Genomic DNA, 18,237 nt, shown 5'->3' with positions numbered 1-18,237 from the left:
ATCTAGCTATCTGTAATTCTGCCAGCAGTGCTGATGAGCAGTTCAAAGTGCTGGATTACTTCATTCTCTGAAGGACTGGAGTGCATGGAACATGGTGGAGGTTGATGCTCTGATATTATGCAGATATGATACTTTCTTCCTGAGCCACTTCCCAACAATCTGCCCCAGGCTGATATGCTGGGTGCTCAAACTTACCATCATGCTGCAACACAGATGGCAAAGATCATAAAATTACTGTAGACTTGGATGCATTATAGTACCGGTAAAGAACAAACATCAATGCGACTAACAGAAAAAAATTCAACATATTCTGAGGATATTGGCAAACACTTGCAACAGAACTTCTTCATAATGAAAACACTGTACTCAATTTGCACTGCCCTTCCAGTTAGTTGTCATTTGCCATATCTCTTGTCACATGTGACTGGTTACAAGTGCAACCCTTCACGTGTTCCCTGTCTGCCTCTCCTTCCTTGCATGCAGACCAAGGGAACAAAAACAGCATGGCCTCCTTGGATGCTGGCTGCTCAGTTCTGCTACAAATTGCATGAGAACACAGGAGACACGGTGATCCCCTCTGCCACCCTCTATCTGTTTCCATAACTCTTGCACACGCCAGAAAAATTATTTATCCTGCGAAAGAAAAGTGTTAGAACTTGATTCAGATTGATTCTGAAGGGTATAGTGAAAATATCAGCTCTTAACATCTGGATATAGAACTAGCCCATCAAAATGGCACAGGAAATCAAAATGAGTTCAAGAAATACCATCAGCAGTCCAGATTTATTATGGACAACAGACTCCAGTTGGTAGAACCTTTCAGGTAGCCACTATGCAGAGGAATGAGAAAGCAACTCCTTTGAGACAAGCCTTGACTGATCTCCATAAGGACACAAAAGCCCTCTGATTTCCTGGAGTTCTTGGCAATTACTGCTTTGTGCAATGCCAACTCTGGGAGAATTCAAAGACCGTACTTTGCAACATTTAAAAACAGAAAGTAAATACTGATGTATTATGGGATGTGTACACACAAATCCACATTTGTTACCTTCTGGTGTAACAGCATTGCATTCAAGGATCTTCATTTTCTTATATGTAAACATACATTCAGGTCAAATTCAGATAGTCTGTTGTTCACCCTGAGAAAAGCTTTCATTCGCACACAATGAATCAGGCTGAGAAATGTCAAGTAAACAGAAATGTATTAGAATGGTAAACAAAAACCATTCAATATTACAAACAATGGCTCTACTTTAATGTACCAAACAATGCCCTCATCAGTCTTGACTGGTTAATAAACTTAGAAGCAATTTGCAATGTAATCACTCAGCAGAGCAACAGGGAGCACAGAAGAAGCTTTCAGAATTTCACTTTCTTCAAAAGTATACAGGACAGCAGTTTCAAATAATTCACCATCAACTAAGACATTTTTCAGATAATCTAGCATGTCCTCTTTCCATACAAGTCTTAACATAAGCCCTTGGTTTGGAAACCCAGAAAGAACAAAAATGATCTATTCAACTTGCTCATTAGCAAATCTGTAATACTGTGCATGAGTGATGAGACAAATGATATTGTACATAAAGCTCCTACCCCGGTGTTCTCAACTTGGACAATTATTTAATCCATCTTTTACATCAAGTGAAGCCCATTTGTTGGCCAGACCAAGGCATCCTTTAGTTCTAGATCTGAAAGTTTTCACTACTACTTTTAAGTGAAATTAAATTTTGTGAAGGGAATGAATATGCATTGATGGGGAGTCGAATAGACAACATGACCTATTGTGACCACAGGGACTTTCTGGGCTCCCATTGAGAGGGCTTCCCACATTCACAGTTTTCCATTACTTGGTTTAATTTCAAACTCAGCAATAAAGGAACTTTTTTCACACTCCACATTACTACCTGGAGTATTTCAGTACCACAGAATTAAATTCAAACCCACAGGTAGCAATGGAAATTTAAAACAGCTGAGAAACTAACAATCCAGAAAACACTTCAAAGAGCAGCTGCCATCCAAGATGGCAGAGAAGATGTAAAATTACTGTAGGCCAACAAGAGCCAAGACCTAAAAAAACAGCTGGCTACAAAGAGGAGAGCAGGTGGCTCCTGGAGTCCCCAGGTAAGACATGCACTCAAATAGAAGCATGATGCCTCCTCCAGATGACGGCGATTTTGAACATTCTGTCAACATGTGAAGACAGACCACATTTAAAAGATAAAACAAACACCAAGAGAAAGGCCCATGCTGTATGGCCCACCAAACTTACTGGGTTTATAGTGAAAGTTTATTGTTCTGCTTCCTAGTACAATAAGCTACAAGGTACGTACAGTATAAAACGAGAATGGCCACAAAGCAAAGGTGATACAGACATTCTGTTACAGTACAGTGGAGGAAACATTCTCTGCCTAATTTTTCCACCCTACGCATAGCAGCTAAAACTACTGACCCTCCCCCTCCCCTCCAAAAAATATTAAAATGAAAACTCTCTCGCTTAGGTGCAGCAGAATTGTATGTCTTTTGGGGACACTGGTTATCACCTGCCAATATTTCAAGGAACTTTCAGAAACTAAAACAACAAAAGAAACAAAAATAATCTGTGAAGATGGTAGTGACATGATCCATGTAGGATGCTCATGCCACGCCAGGTTCAGTTCTCCTCAAAGTAAATGGCCTGTAAAGAAAAGAAAAGTCTGTTACACTGAGAAATGTATCAATAAAAATGGTCAGAATTCAAATACAATAATGTAGAATCTGGAATTGGAAGAACTAGGTATCCAGCTGACACATATTCCAGTTGTCCTTATCATGAACACCTACACTCTTATTACTGACAATGCTTGGAGATTTTGAAGGCTGATACCCCTTTTCCTTCAATCTTGAGATGCTACACACAGGAGATTACACACCAAGGAATGTGCACAACTGACAAATCCACCTACCATTCAAGGCCCCAAACAAGAATATCTGGAGGAAGAACCCTAGCAATGTGTGTGCTTTAATCTCATCCTCAACTCTTAAAAAACAGTGAGACTAAATTTGTATAATGGTGGAACACTTACCTTAAAGGTACAAAAATTCCATATAATAATTGTCTCAGATATATTTGGTGCGGTTGAGGGCTCTCTCAGCAAGATGACCACTTTCATCTGTGATCTTCTCCCAATCCGTTTGTCCAACCACAAAACCAATGGCCCTCTTCCTGTCTGCATCCTTCTTTTCTTCTAGGTCTGCCCACCTCACCTACGAAGAACACAATGTCAGTAACACAGACCTTCAAGAATAAACACTGGAACACTAGTAGGTCTTTCCCTCACAGACTAGTGTACAAAGAAAATTCTAAACCTGCACTCAATCATTTTGGTTCTGAAACTGAAGACCCAAATCATTCTCTCAAAGGAAGCAGTGGATGTTCCCCCAATTACATCATTTAAAAGGGAATGTCCTGAATGTATCTCAGAGAAGAGAAAAATCTTGCACTGGCTGGGGGATGGACAAGATGATTAAGTCTTTTCCATTTTAACACTAATAATTCTGTGATTCAGAGCATAGTGGCTGCATTTATTCTGAGGCTTAGAGGAAGAATATGGCTGGATGTCTACTGCTCACAGGAAACAAGAGGAAGACAAGAGACCATTGGAAAGTATTCTTCTGTGTGAAGGGATTGAGGGATACTGGGGGAAAGCCACAGAACACAACAGTGCTTCTGTAAGGAAGGATTACATAGGCTTACTTCTTAGTGTTCACCACCGTAGTGTGTGCGAGTCAGTATTCTCCTGGTCCCAAATGAAATGGCACAGAGAACACAATACCACAATGTTGAGCTACAATTTTTTCATAACTATAATCCTTCTCTGCATCTACCTTGTAAGCTTAATTACATACTGGAGACATTTAAAACTAGACTGGACAAAGTAGAGGAAGATATACTGTAGGGAACAAACCTGCACTGACTGAAGGAAAGTCACAATAAATAGTTCTTTTCTATCTTTGGCTTCTATGAAACATTTCTGGATGAACCTTTTCACTACCTCACCCACTGTGCTAAGCTGCTTATTTATGTCCCGTCCCACCTTAATAACTACCACTTCCTCCTCTAAGGCTTCTTAAAGTCACTCAATCTTCATCTCTGATCTGTTCAGACCTCTGCAGTCACCTTCTCACCCACACATACATGCATATATGGAATGGGGGGGGGGGGGGAGGGGAAAGAGAAGAGGGCACAAAAGCAACTAATGAGAGGGTTGTAACCAGGACACAAGGCAGGAAGAGTGATGATAGGGCTACAGAAGCAGTATCTGCAGGCAACTCATGGTATGTCTACACAGCAACTAGACATCGAGCCAGCTGACTCGAGCTTGCAGGGCTCAGGCTGCGGGGCTGTTTCACTGCTGTGTAGACTTCCAGGCTCGGGCTGGATCCCAGACTCTAGGACCCTGCGAGGTGAGAGGGTCCCAGAGCTCTTGAGCCCGGAAGTCAACACAGCAATGAAATAGCACTGTAGCCTGAGCCGCACAAGCCCATGTCAGCTGACACAGGCTAGCCTTGGGTTTTTCTTTGCTGTGCAGACATACCCTCAAGAACAAATCTCTTCCCCATCCTGCCCTCCAATCCCGATTTCTGCTGACTCATTGGCCCCAATGCCCACCCCTCACTTACTAGCCCAGTTCCCCAACCTACTTAGTTCAATGTCTTCATTCTGCTAACCCAATGTACAAGGAAATAACTTTTACATTTATTTCTATTACCACTAATTTTGTATAAATGTTCATATTTATACAAATAAAATGTTAATAAATGTAAATAGTATTTCCTTGCTTAGCGACACAGGGGCTCTGGTGGGGATGGAACTAGGGAGAGCTGCTACCCAGCCTTGCTCCCCCCCTCAAATCCCATTCACCTCTGAAAATCTCTTACGGTTTGTGAGGAAGTGGTCCACTGGAACAGAGCTATCGGTTAAACCATAAGACATTCACCAGAAGAAACCTCGGGTCCTCTTCTCCAGACTTATTTTTCCCTCTAGCCACCCTGCACAAACTCACACTGAGTATCACTCTCCTGCTAAATCCATTCCTGGTCCACAACCTCCATCTTATCTTCTTGCCAAAAACTCCATAATACCTCCACTCCTCCCAGATCAACTGGCCAAAACTAACCCCCTCATCCATCTACCTACACTTTTAAAAAATCAAAACATGTGCGCCACAAAAATTAGCTTAGAGTAAAGGTTGCTCAATTGCATTTTCTATGAACACGATCATTAAAAATTAAGGATATCACTAGAAAGGTCAGTGTTAACATCCACACCAACCTCAATTTACATCTTATCACCCAAACACAATTACAAACTCCTCAACTCCATGACAAACTCTTCAGTTTTAACATACAACTAACCACAATGTATACAACCAGTTCCTCCCATTCCCTCTGAAATGCACAACCTGCACTTCAACCTCATTTTTCCATGCTCAATTAGTATAGACACTATGATTATACACATCTATAGGGAATAATATAGCTTAATCTTGCTGAGATTAGAGTTTGGGTTATTGAATGTACGTTGGAATTAAAAGGGAGTTTGATGTTGAGCTGAAGACTCAGACTATATTCTATTGATGCTTAGGGGAGTAAGACAAGTTGGTTGAGTATAGCTGTAAATGACTTTACTGTTAGTTTCCTTGATTTTTAGTGACTGTCTTCACAGGAAATATAATTAAGCAACCTTAATTCTAAGATACCTAATTTTATGGTAGATTATTATTTTAAGTGATGCTCATGCACATTTGTACATTCTTGTGTCTCCGTGCATTTTTATTTTCCATTCATAGAAGTATTTCAAGCAGCAGCACACATTCAGGGATGATAAAGGATAAATTTTTATTTATACATAACCTACTTTACCAAAGAAAATCACTCAGACTGAACCTGCCCTGAATTTAAGAACACATGCTGTTTCCTTCACTACCCTTGTTACAAAGCCTACTACTTTAGGAGTAACTTTAACAGATCATAATAATCACATATATAACACCCGTTTTATTTTCCTCTTCTCTAATATACAACACACAGTACAAACTTCCTAGCCTCTTTTCTGCATTATATACTATACTTTTTGTGCCCCCGCAAAACATACACCATACACAGAATACCCATCTCCATGACTTCTCTTGAAAGTCTGCTTCTTTATATAGAATGTTTCCTTAAGGACAGCATATCTTTTTGCTAACTCTCAAAATCTGAGACATATGCTGTTAATCTTTACTATCTTCAATAGCTCATTTTATCATATCAAATCTGTATGTGTTTGGAAGACCATGTCCTTAAAAACAGTCTGCCATGGCATCTAATGGAACAATGAAATGAAACAATGAGTCCCCACTGGTCCTGTATGCAGGCAAACTGAATGAATGGTGCAGAATATGTTCCACAGAGAGAATGCTATATGAGTCCTTTAGAGATATTAAGCACTAATGAAGTTTATTACCCTCTTCTTGCCAGGTTCAGAAGCACGTGTATCATAGTCATCTGGAAGCTGAAGATAATCCTCCATCCTGCTGGCAATTGCTTCCCAATCACGTTTCCTCTTTGTGCCTGTCCGCAAGCCATCCAGCTTGTCTGAGAACAAACACAGAGCCTCAGCGTTAAAGGAGAAAATTTGTGTAAAAGAAACACAAACAAGATGAGAGGGGGAACACTTTCAGAAGAATGAGTCTGTATTTCACAGCACCAGAACTTGCACATCCGGATTGTGTTGATGAGTGGAATGATCTCTAGTTTGTTTCAGCTCTAAAGACTCACCCCCATTTCCAACTTTTATTTATCTTTCATATTAATTTTGTCAGTAACACTGTTGTTGTTTGTATGAGGGAGGAAAACGTATCTTCCTGGAAGTTCACATCATTCAGAGTCCACGCTCAGCAGGCATAACACTGCTGCTGGAAGCTGTTGGTGGAATGGCAGTCCCATCTATTCTGCAGTTTAACACAATATTAATGCCACACATTTTCTTCCCAGTGTTGGGTTTAATACCGTGTCAAACATAGTATAACATGCAATATCAGGAACTTGGTGTCCATCAAACTGTTAGACCTACTAAGGACCGTATAAGTAAGCAGTTTTTGAAGTATGCTTCTACTAAACACAAAATCCTGGGACTGCAGAAAGACTCAGAATCTGGTATTATTCATGGTGTGAGAGGTCTCACACACACGAATGCTCTAGAAGTAAGTTTGTCCAAAGGTCACTTTTTTCTTCTGTTGCTTACTGAACCAGAGTGACCAGCCTGAGAGATGAGGTGAAACAAGATGACATTTATTGAATTATAAGAACTTCCTCTTTTTGGCCACTTATTTGAAGCAGATCGCTAGTGGTAATGAGACAAAGTACATAAGGTTAAGGATTAATAGGTGCAAAGATATGAAACTGGCTTTACAGAGCTAAAAATAATTTTTTCCGTTGGTGTTTACTCACTGGTTCATAATGTCATGTTGTAAGTTTGTTGCCCCTATATTTTAAACAATTTCTATAATCATTACCATGTTAAAGTATATGTAGAGTGACTTTTTACAGTTATTTGGTGTTCTCTGTAAACCGTTGCCAGTGATGACAGTGACACTAGCTCAGAAGTCACTAAGGTTATTAAATTAACCAACAGGAGATCTCTGAAACGAATCAAATACAAAGCAGCCTATTTGCTGGGCAACAGAAAAGGACAGTCTAAAAATGTGCATCCAAAGAATTTCAGTACGTAGATGAATTTTGTTTTATTTAAAATAGCAAAGAGCAGAGTAGTACTGGAGGTCATGAAAACAAAAAAAACGAATGGTGACTTGTGCATACTTCAAAAAAACTTCACATGCCAAACAATAAAGTAATCCCTCCCTCATTCAATGCTAGAATTTTCAAGAATCCATTATGCCCCATTTAATTGGGACAGATTCAAATCTTTCATCTGCCCAAGCAAAGCATTTTTGAATCCCCTCCACAAAGACACTACAGTTAAAAATCAACACAGAACAGCTGTATCTGCTTTCCTGAAGTGCTAATAGTTACAAAGAATAAAAGAAGAAACTTAATGCAAAGTCAAATATGCCCAATTTGTAACTACGGCTCCATAGAGAGATGCCATCTCCTTTCAGGAGAGAAACTCTAGGCATGGGAAATTCCTTTATATTGCTCCAGCAGTAAAGGTACTTCCAAGCCCATTTAGTATTATTCACAAATTACTCAACAGAGACCACTGCTATCATAAGGAGCTCCAGAATAAACAGCATTGAAAAGGAGAGCAGCACACACATTTAGGAACATTTAAACTGTGACAAATGGAGAAGTCGAGGAACTCTGATAAGGCAGTCATATCAACACTTTCCCACTGCAAATCAGAATTTTCTGATGCAATGTGCAAGTAGTAAGCACATCTGATCACCAGCATGAAAGAGTTAATTCTCCCACTTCGCCTGTGTATGACAAGAGTTGCAAATCAGTACCTGAAAGTTTTGCAACACTCAAATGTAAAAAGGTGAGTTAAGGACTGCACTGTCAGTTTGAATAATCCTTCTTTTAAGGATTCCATTATCTCAGTATAGAGTATGTTTTTAAATTTAATCTCCTTTTGTGTTTGAAGTTGGCTGCCCTTCCAGGGAGATCTGCTTCCATCCATGCCGTGGTACTTCAAGGTATGTCCAGAGGTGCCCCCAGAGCAGACACTCCTTGAAGCATTCTGAAAGTCCTATTGCAAAGATTCTCGGCACATCAACTCAGAAGAGTTCCTTGTTATGAGACGAGGTTTCACTTTGTAATATGGAGCCCGCAATGGTAGTTATGGAAAAAAATGGTTTTCATATTTTTTATGCAACAACTGATAGTGGAGTGAGTGAAATGTTATTTGCATCCTAGAATAAAGTTTTACAGTGCAGATAAAACTTCAGATATTGTGAAGTTAGTCTCCCCTTCTTTGAGGTCTGAACATTGTACTATTAAACCATACTTTTAAATAATATACTCAAAGAGGCAGTTGTACATCAATCAAGACAACAAGCATTAGCCCATTTCTGTAATCTGTAAATGGAAGAACTTGCTGCACAAATACAGAAGGGCACACTGATATAGCAGTAGTTACATTTTAAACGAAAATGTGGCTGTGGTTGTATCCAGAACATGTATGGAAAATGGGCAGCAGTATGCAGGGGCACAGTATTCAGAAGAGGAATGTACCATCCCTGCCAGAATAAATATTAACCAAAGCAAGAACTCTGAGGCAAGGAGATTTTCATGTTCTTGGTGACTGTCACAAGTATGTTCAGCCAAAAGCTCAACATTTCAGACATTCTCCATGACACACTATAGCCAGTAAAATTCTGTTGTATCTGTAACAATATTTATAAATAAAAATAGAAAGCACAACAGAATTTGTAGCTGCCAAGTGATTTGGGTGAACCAATCCACCAAAGAAATGTATTTGGCTTAAGATTCTGCCTTTAAACCCTTGCACCTCTGTAAAAGCCTGTCTACGGGGTGTAAACATGCTGGACAGGCCAGCATCTCCCAGGAAACAACCCAAATCCGAAACAACAAATCTATATTACAGCTTTACATACCATTTAGTATACAGTGCTAATCAGTCACTGCTGAAATGGACTCTTAGGAATAACTATGGCTCACCAAGCATTACCCTGGAAATCTTAGGATGGATCAGATATAATCACTTTTAAGTCCCAAAATGCAAGGTTTTTTAACCACAGTTTTGGCTGACAATGCCTGAATTTATAGAGCAATCTTCTAGGAAACAGCATCCATTACAATGGGATTTAGGGCTCTTTGTAGCAATGTAATACCTGTTTTTAGTATATTTGGTTTTTTTTATAGCTTTTTGTAGAATTTAGTCTTATTGGGGAAGGGGCTATTTATATCAAAACAGGGATAGATTCAGTCTGTTTCCAGGGTGTGACCTCTTTATCAACAGGACATGGTGACTGTGGAATACTGGTGTCCTGTTAGCTGAGTTCCTGATGAAAGCTAGTTAGAAGAAATGTGTGCAGCTGATGTCAAGAGCAGTGGCTAACACAGTCATTTTGTAAAGAGTTTAACCTTGCAGTTTATTATACATTTATTTGTACATATTTGGGTTAAGTGGAGATGATCTTATATTACTTTTATAGTTTGGATTTATGACCCAGAAAGCATATTATAAAAACAATTGTTTTGCTTCTATTTTTTATTAGTGAGATTTAACAATGGGGGTGGGAGGGTATTTTAAAAATCTCTATTTGTTAGTTTCTGCTGCACCCCATACTCAGTTTTGCTGGGGATGCTACACAAAGAATTATATATATTTAAAACAGTTTAATTGTTCTATGTATCATACATATTTTAGGCTTCTGTATTTGATATTGTAAAATGTGTGTAACTGAGGGATTTTTTTGGGGGGGGGGGGAGGTTTAAAAACGTTAGGTGTGTGTAATGGGACACCTCCGTTCGTCTTATGCACATTTAATGAAAAACAAGAGTTATTTGGAATATAACATGATAACCAACAACTTTGAATTTTTTAACCACACACACAGTATTTTACGCTATGATTTCCAAAGCAACATTTCTTAAAAATTATCACTGCAAGCTCTAAGAAATAAGCTTAACAATGGACCAGGGTTGTGAATTCTACAGCAAGAATGCACGCAACCCTCAGAATGAGTTTCTTCTTTATTTGCTTAGCTGTTTGATAGGCCTCAGATACTGAGAAAAGGCTCATCCAGCTGTGCTGAGAGTATCAGGAAGTCTAGATGTTCCATCAGGATTTCAACGGCTCATCAAGAGAACGTAGCAGCAGAAGAGATGCTGCAGCAAAGCAGTCAAACAGAAGGCGACAAAAGGCCATTTATGTAAACCGAGTCTTCTGGTGCCATTTCTATGATGCAGTTAGGGTTTGAAAAAAGAATACAGAGGCATGTATCCCATACTCAGACTCACAGTCCAGAGGGTTAAGCAGTTATATGTAGTGAACTTTCTCTTTGAAATTTACACTACACATCCCCTTTCAGATATCTATTATTTTATCATAAAGGTGACTGAAAGTGATCCTTTTACTCAGGTTCGTTCTAAGATCCAGTTTTAGTACCATTCCTGAAAGAAACATTGTTGCTCAAAAGTTGCATATTAATGGAAATTCCTTTGCATGCACACATCTCCATCATTTGGCCTTGTGCCTGCATTTCTCTTGCTGATTTTGATGGAAATATCAGTTATAACCAATAACATCTAGCAGCACAGCAACATTAATGAGAATGGTAGTGGAGTTAAAATCATCTCCTTCTACTCCAGAAAGATCCATTCTGAATCCCCTGAAAAGTGTCCCACAACTCTCAAGGAATTTCATTTGAACAGCTGACAGTAATTTTTATATCTAGATCTTTGAAAGGAAGTATTTATGACTGAATCATTCAGAACCAGGTTCAGAGTATGGAGCTTGTGCAATCTGGTCACATGACAGTTTTGGACGGTTCTCCAGTACTGTTCCCTACTCAACATTTCTCTTAAGGAAAAACTCTCTCTCCTTGATTATTAAATTAACCATATTCTCCTGTTGGCTCAAAAAAAGTACATATAAAACAGAAGCAGGATAAGGTATAGTATTTATGTTTGTAACCCCTTTGTGATGCCTTCGTAAAACTGAATGAAAATGGAAGGGGTAGGGTACACCAGCCTTTCCTTCAGCCAGCACGACACCTATATTGCAAGACAGACACACTTTTTCAATTGAAAATTTAGACTTACGAAAAAAATGTATGCAGCACGAATATGAATGTAGTGTACTGTGAATGGACTCAGTTGCCTATTTACAACATAGAGGAAGAATGAAATATTGCATTTTTTTTCTTTTTAAACAAACTACTTTCCTTGAACAGGTGGATGAGCATCAGTATGGAAATGCGTACTCTATGTCAAAGTGTGTAAAACAGCTATGGCTAGGAACATTAGACTATCTCTACCTTTACTATCGCAGAAGAGAGAACCTACATTTTACATGGAAGAGAAATGTCTTATAGATTCACATACACATCTATGAGACCAATACAAGCCATTTGGTCTTTGGCAAGAAAAACATCACAAATAAGCAAATTTAAGTTCTGCACATACCATCAGATACCAACTATAGAAAACAGGAAAAAAAATACCCACCTAGCTTTGCCTCAGAAGTGTCCATCTCCCATTTGCTTTTCGGAATGTAACCCTAAATCACACACAGAGAGAAGCTCGAAGGATTAGAGAGACACACACACACATATCACTTTTGAACTGGAAAAAGCATTATAATGGGAGTTTAAAACATTTCTTTTGGTAAAGTGCAATTCACAGATAGCAACTAAGGGAAACCAGGTTACTAGATACTTCAGAACTTCTATATCCACTTTATATTCAGTGCTTTTAGTGGCTCTTTTGCATTGCTACAAGAGTGCTGCTTCTGCAAACACAGAACAAATTTAACAGATAGCAATAGTACTGAAACTGTGTGCAAAGTTACAACATTACCCAAATGTTATATTACCCAAAGTGGCATAGGTTTTGTAACAAATTATCAGGTGTTGAGAATATTCAACGCACTACAAATACAACTGCAAAAAAAATTACATTAGCCATATGCTCTTAAGAATGTATTTCCAGAACAATTCACTACAGCCAGACTTCACTGAATATTCCTATTAAAGGAACAAACAAAAATTTAGTATGCAAGGTCAACTTAGTATGGACTCTAACATTAAATGGTAAATCCTTTTTTATAAAAAAGGTTTTACCAGTTTAAATTAGAGTTAGATTTTGTTGAATCATGAGATATAAACACTAAAAAAAGTTGCTTATTGAAAAACTGCAAATGTATCATAGTTCAAACACTGCCGGTCATACAAATACAACTATTGTATCAATAACGGAAAGAACGCATTTTATATGTAATAAAGTATCCAGCTACTTTATTCCATGTGACTCAAAATTTTAAATTCTGCAAGTATCCACTTGATTATTCTTTTATGGTATTTCCATTTTACAGTGCTTTCTCAGTAAGGATTTAGTTATACTATTTGTCCATGATCTCTCACATACTCAAGTTTCAGCTGCTTAAATTGTTATACTATTTAATGATTCTATGTAGTCATCTTAAAAAACCAACATATTGAAACATATTGTATGAGAAACTTGTTATAAGTATTATTCTCTCTAGAAAGGGGTAAGCATCACTATAAACAGGTTTCAGCAAGAGATTAATCCCAATCCTTAGATCAATGTTATTACACTAAACTCCATTTCTACTCTCTTTATAAGCTTTCTCTATCGATATTAGGGTATACTGGCACTATACAGGCTGACTACTAGATTAGAGTAGATCATTCTTGAGAGAGATGCTGCTGTTGCATATATTGTATTTACATACACCACAGCATGACTCTTCTGAATTTTTTATACCATTCTAACTTTTAGCTAGTTATAGTTTCAGCATTTTAAGAATGATTTCTAGTTTGCTACAGATTATGTATTTTAATTTGCAAGTAGTTTTTTAAATCAAATATGTATTTAGTAGGAACTAACTCATACCATCAAGCACAGAAAAGAAAGGTTTTTTTCAACTATTCAAAGAATCCAGTAGAGTTGATATATCAACATATGAGTGACTATGATGGTAGGGTGACCAGATAGCAAATGTGAAAAAACAGGACGGGGGTGGGGGGTAATAGGCACCTATATAAGACAAAGCCCCAAATACCAGGACTGTCCCTATAAAATCGGGACATCTGGTCATCCTATATGATGGTGTGAATTAAATGCCCTGTGTACTGTGTGCTGAATCTGTACCGTATCCTCCTTCTTCAGTTAGTATAAGACAAGATTCAGATGTCACCTTTTGGAGCAAGACAGTCTCTCAGGGACATTTGTCAGTTGGTAGGTGCTTTTGACCCCTCCTTCTCCGAGGGCAAAATGGAAGTGTAACAAAATGAATGCAAGAACTCCCACCAACTGCTCTCAAAAAGACAACAGATGTCAAAGACAGTGGACTGTTCCACCTTTCTGTATTAGTCTGGCATGCCTCTCTCTGACATTGGCCACATCAGAGAGTAGCAGAGATGAACTGTAGTAGATAACTCTTTGCTGCTTTTCCTCTTGAGTTTCTGAATGGAAGCCATATTTATATCTGGACTGTTTTTAATTAATAATTTGCTCAATTTTCAACCCCCTGCTTTCTCCTTGATTTATGCAACTCAAATCTGTGGTTATATGTATTGCATAATGGAAACACACACACACACACATACATATATTTTTATACAGGGCGCTCCTGAAAACTAAAGACACTAATATCTGTTTTAGGTATGGCCCATTTCCAAGCAATCAGAAGTTAATAGCCATGTTCCTGCAAACAGTGAAGTGTCTTTAGATGGAACTCCTGATCACACTTTATTCAGACTTATTCTCTCTGTCAAAGGATAACTTAGTAAAGAGAATAAATGAGTCATATCAATAGAAAAAAGGTTTATTAATCTCTACTCTGCCTACGGAGATCTTTTCTTTAACTTTTATATTTCCTTTCTCTTCTAGAAACTATCAGCGCTGACCCCATTCCTAAGGAATAGTGAGCTTTCATCAGGAAAAAGGCCTCAGTGTCTCTCAGAATCACTGTTACCTTTTTTTAAATTGCAATTTAGCTCTTTGGTAGTGGGAGCCAGGATTTGGCACATACAATTCATCAAGCAATGAGTAGATACAGCTCTAAGAAGTTACATTTATTTATAAGCCATCATGGCCTTTTAAATATTTAGCAAATAAAACCAAGCTTAAAGCCCCCTCTCCAGGTTTCAGTTATCTGAATGATATACCTCCTCAAGACTGAGTAATCAGCTATTATTAGCAACCAAAGAGAGTGCACTTTGGCAAAGACGACATTCTTATTCCCAAACCTTTCTAAGAGATAAGTACAGCATTAAGTGGTGTCAGACACTACTTTAGTCAAGAAGAGTTTGTAAGACAGTGCAAGTTTAAGTAAGCTAAACTTAAATAGACTCTATTCGCACCACAAGGTTTCTGTACGTCTTCGTACTTACACAGGGTATTCCATATGTAACAGTACATGTGCTTTCCCCTTCCCCACCTGAGAAGTTTCAACTTGAATTGTCTACAAAAAGCAGGCTCCAGAGGTTGTAGCTTGTAGATGCGTGCTAGGAGCATGGTACCACGCTTGGATGAAAATACTATTCCTATTCATAGTAAATATAGTCTTGATTTTTTTTTAAATCAATTAAGAAAAACAGACCAAGATTTAGTACTAAAATCCTCTCAGACATGCACAAGAAATCAATCACAAACAATGTATGTATTAGCATTACACTCCTGGGAGTGGCAGAGGTTTGGGATTTATAACAGTTAGACTCGATTTTAGTTATTTTAATAAAATATACTTTGTTGGAGATGGGTGAGGTATCTCCTACCAGTTCGCTTTCTTCTTCCTCAGCGGTATCTTTCTTGGATTCTTCTTTCTGATCTTCAATATTAGCATCAAAATCCTCCATCTCCACCTAGTCCAAAACACACGCACAGAATTATGCTGCATTGCTTGACTTCTAAGTATTACTTGCTTATCCAAAGAGTGCAGAGTAGACCCCAAACTCCAACAAAGAGAAAATAGAATGAGGGGATTTATTCAGACAAATATATTGGTGCAATATATTGAGAAAGACTCCATTTTCTTCCCTACAGAAATGATTTCATTTCAGATTCTATTCTTGCCACAGAAAAGAACGGGGAATTTGGTAAGGGGAAGTCAAGACCTTCTCCACCACAGATATCCTTTTATGTTACTGGAGCCTGTAATAGTAGATATTCTCTCATTTTACACACTCGCAAACTATACACAAATTCATGTCAAAACCTCAAGTCTCTACAAGGATCCCAAACTTGTAACTTATATACTACTGGGAAATGCCCTCTCTACCTGCCAACATGTCTATGCTCAGTCTTTACTTTGGAGTACTTTAGATACCAGAGTGACAGATACCTTGGAAAAAACAGAGGAATATTATCACATACAGGAATAATTTATGCACATATTCACCTTTGCCCATATAACTGATTACTTTTTGGGACCCATCTCTTTGCTGATGTTCACATATACATCAAGGAATATAAAACCTTCTCAATGGGTCTGCAGCTTCTGACGCCATTAATGGAAGCCCATATTAAAATAGAATAAAACCCAAGTCTCTCTTCCTGAGAGCGCAGGCTTTGAGATTACTAGTTTCAAGAGCGTTAGTATTTGTAGACTGGAAAATTAATTGTTGACCTCATGGTTTGTAAGGAATCCTGAGTTGTTAAGTTGAAAAGAATAAATTCTGTTTTCCTAGTTTCGCAGCTCAGGAGTTTCTAAGCCCACTATGAAAGCTGCTCTGACGTCAGCATACAGCTGTACTGCACTCAAAATGTACATGATTTGTGCACCAATGTAGTCCCAGATCTCTGGACTTACTAAAATATCTGACTAACAAGATTACAGCAATACAGAAAGCTAAAATGCCAAGGATGCATGTCAAAGTAAATTCCCCTTGGTACACAGAGAGCAACACACTTTTCTCTCAAAGTACTCCTCTCCAGCCACATAGTCTGGATCCAGATATTTGTTTTCTGTGACAGAGTCTCTGGACTTCCCAAAGCAAGGACTTGGAGGAATCAATGGGGTTTTGCCAAGCTCACATTTTTCAAACTTATGACCCCACTAATTAAACAAGTTACACAGCTGCAACAATCCTGCAGGAATGCTGAGTTTCTTCAGAGAAGGTCAAGATACTCTTTAACTGATAGTCAACAGTCAGTGGAGGACAAAATAGCTTCCACTCTTCTCTTAAGCAGTGAAAGCATGGTCTCCACAAATGCAGCAGTAAAATCCCTCAAGTTGTTCTTGTGCCTGGGTAAGTCTTAACAATATTTGGTTTGTACAGTGCTAAATAGACTACTGGTACTTAATAAATAATAACAAAACTTCGCTTCCGTAATTTACATTTTCAATATAAATACAAACGCATACTCCCTCCACTTCATTCAAATAGAGTGACACTCACTTCTTCAATAGCAGCATCCTGCAACAAAGAACGAATGTCCAAGCGCATCATGTGACGTGGTGCAGTCTCCCAGTGATCAGACATCTAACAAGAGACATACAAAATAAAGCACTTCCTACAACACACCACATCGAAAAAGTGGGTCTTTGATCAGGAGTGAACAGATCTTTCTTGAGTACAGTTATATTGCAGCTATCCTACTGAAATAATCACAGGGAATATGGGCCCATCTTCAAAAGAGTGACGGATATATTTGTTCTAAAACAATGAGGTTTCACCAACATCAATAGACCTGAAAGCCCAAAGAAATCTAACTTCAATAACCCCTGTGACTCCACTTCTATATACAGTTACCCTATTGATCTCCTTTAGCTTGCGTCCATGGATATTCCTCTTGGCACAAGTCTGGTTATCTGCACTCATCTCAGCTAAATACACCTAGAAAGAGAAAATTAGTATTAGACACCATAAACTCATCAGGAAATTAATATGTTATTATCTAAAGCAGTTTTCCCATAGAGTGAATGTACGTGTGAGCTGCACATGCAGAAGATGTATACACTGATACATGAGTGAGCTTTTAATACTGAACACCAGCAGGACTAACTGGGGGTTCCATTTGGTTTCATTTTCCTAAAGAGGGCTCATTGTTTTAGAGGTACTAGTGACTGTGAATGCCTCCTGACATCATTACCTCAAAGCCCTTGGTTTTCGCTGCACTCCAGAACTGCTCAAAATGGCGCACCCTGTCATTGATGGCATCCAGGATAATGAAAGGGAAGAAGCCATCATCCAAGGTCTTTTTGAAAGTTTTAAACATACTGGTGCGGTAGGTCTCTTCCATATCAGCTTCGTACTCATACTCCATCACCTGGGTCCAGGACAAAAAGCAGGTCAGGAGAAAGCAGGAGTTCTAAAATGTCTGGAGTTCAAATCCTGATATCACAACCATTGAGCATAAGGGCAGCAGAAGCAAACTTCCCTGTGCAAGTAGATTTCTAAAGAACTTGCCCACAGATTATCTCTAATTTGTCCACACATAGAAATGCCTTGCTCAAAAGAACACCATTGCATCGAAACAGCAGGTTCCAGCCCTAATTGTAATTATATTATGTGCCTCCTTTAAAAAATACACCTTTCCTTCCTT

At 38.5% G+C, this 18,237-nt stretch overlaps 1 protein-coding gene across 2 annotated transcripts in view; it reads right to left on the bottom strand.

The window, feature by feature from the left end:
* Positions 1 to 2,265: 2,265 nt before the first annotated feature.
* Positions 2,266 to 18,237, bottom strand: part of YLPM1 (YLP motif containing 1) — a 57,579-nt gene continuing 41,607 nt past the window's right edge. The window contains exons 14-21 of one of the 2 annotated variants that reach the window (XM_054025695.1): positions 17,785 to 17,961; positions 17,445 to 17,528; positions 17,091 to 17,174; positions 15,468 to 15,554; positions 12,175 to 12,226; positions 6,485 to 6,615; positions 3,063 to 3,243; positions 2,266 to 2,674 (exon numbers count right to left, since the gene is read on the bottom strand). In XM_054025695.1, the coding sequence (XP_053881670.1) occupies positions 3,097 to 3,243; positions 6,485 to 6,615; positions 12,175 to 12,226; positions 15,468 to 15,554; positions 17,091 to 17,174; positions 17,445 to 17,528; positions 17,785 to 17,961 (762 nt within the window). In that variant the 3' untranslated portion in view covers positions 2,266 to 2,674; positions 3,063 to 3,096. Of the gene's footprint in view, positions 2,675 to 3,062; positions 3,244 to 6,484; positions 6,616 to 12,174; positions 12,227 to 15,467; positions 15,555 to 17,090; positions 17,175 to 17,444; positions 17,529 to 17,784; positions 17,962 to 18,237 lie in introns of those variants that run through there. The other variant, XM_054025696.1, reaches the window with a different exon arrangement.

Source organism: Malaclemys terrapin, chromosome 4 (assembly GCF_027887155.1).
Source record: "Malaclemys terrapin pileata isolate rMalTer1 chromosome 4, rMalTer1.hap1, whole genome shotgun sequence".
Classification (NCBI taxonomy): Eukaryota; Metazoa; Chordata; order Testudines; family Emydidae; genus Malaclemys; species Malaclemys terrapin.
This window is presented reverse-complemented; position numbering and strand designations above follow the sequence as displayed.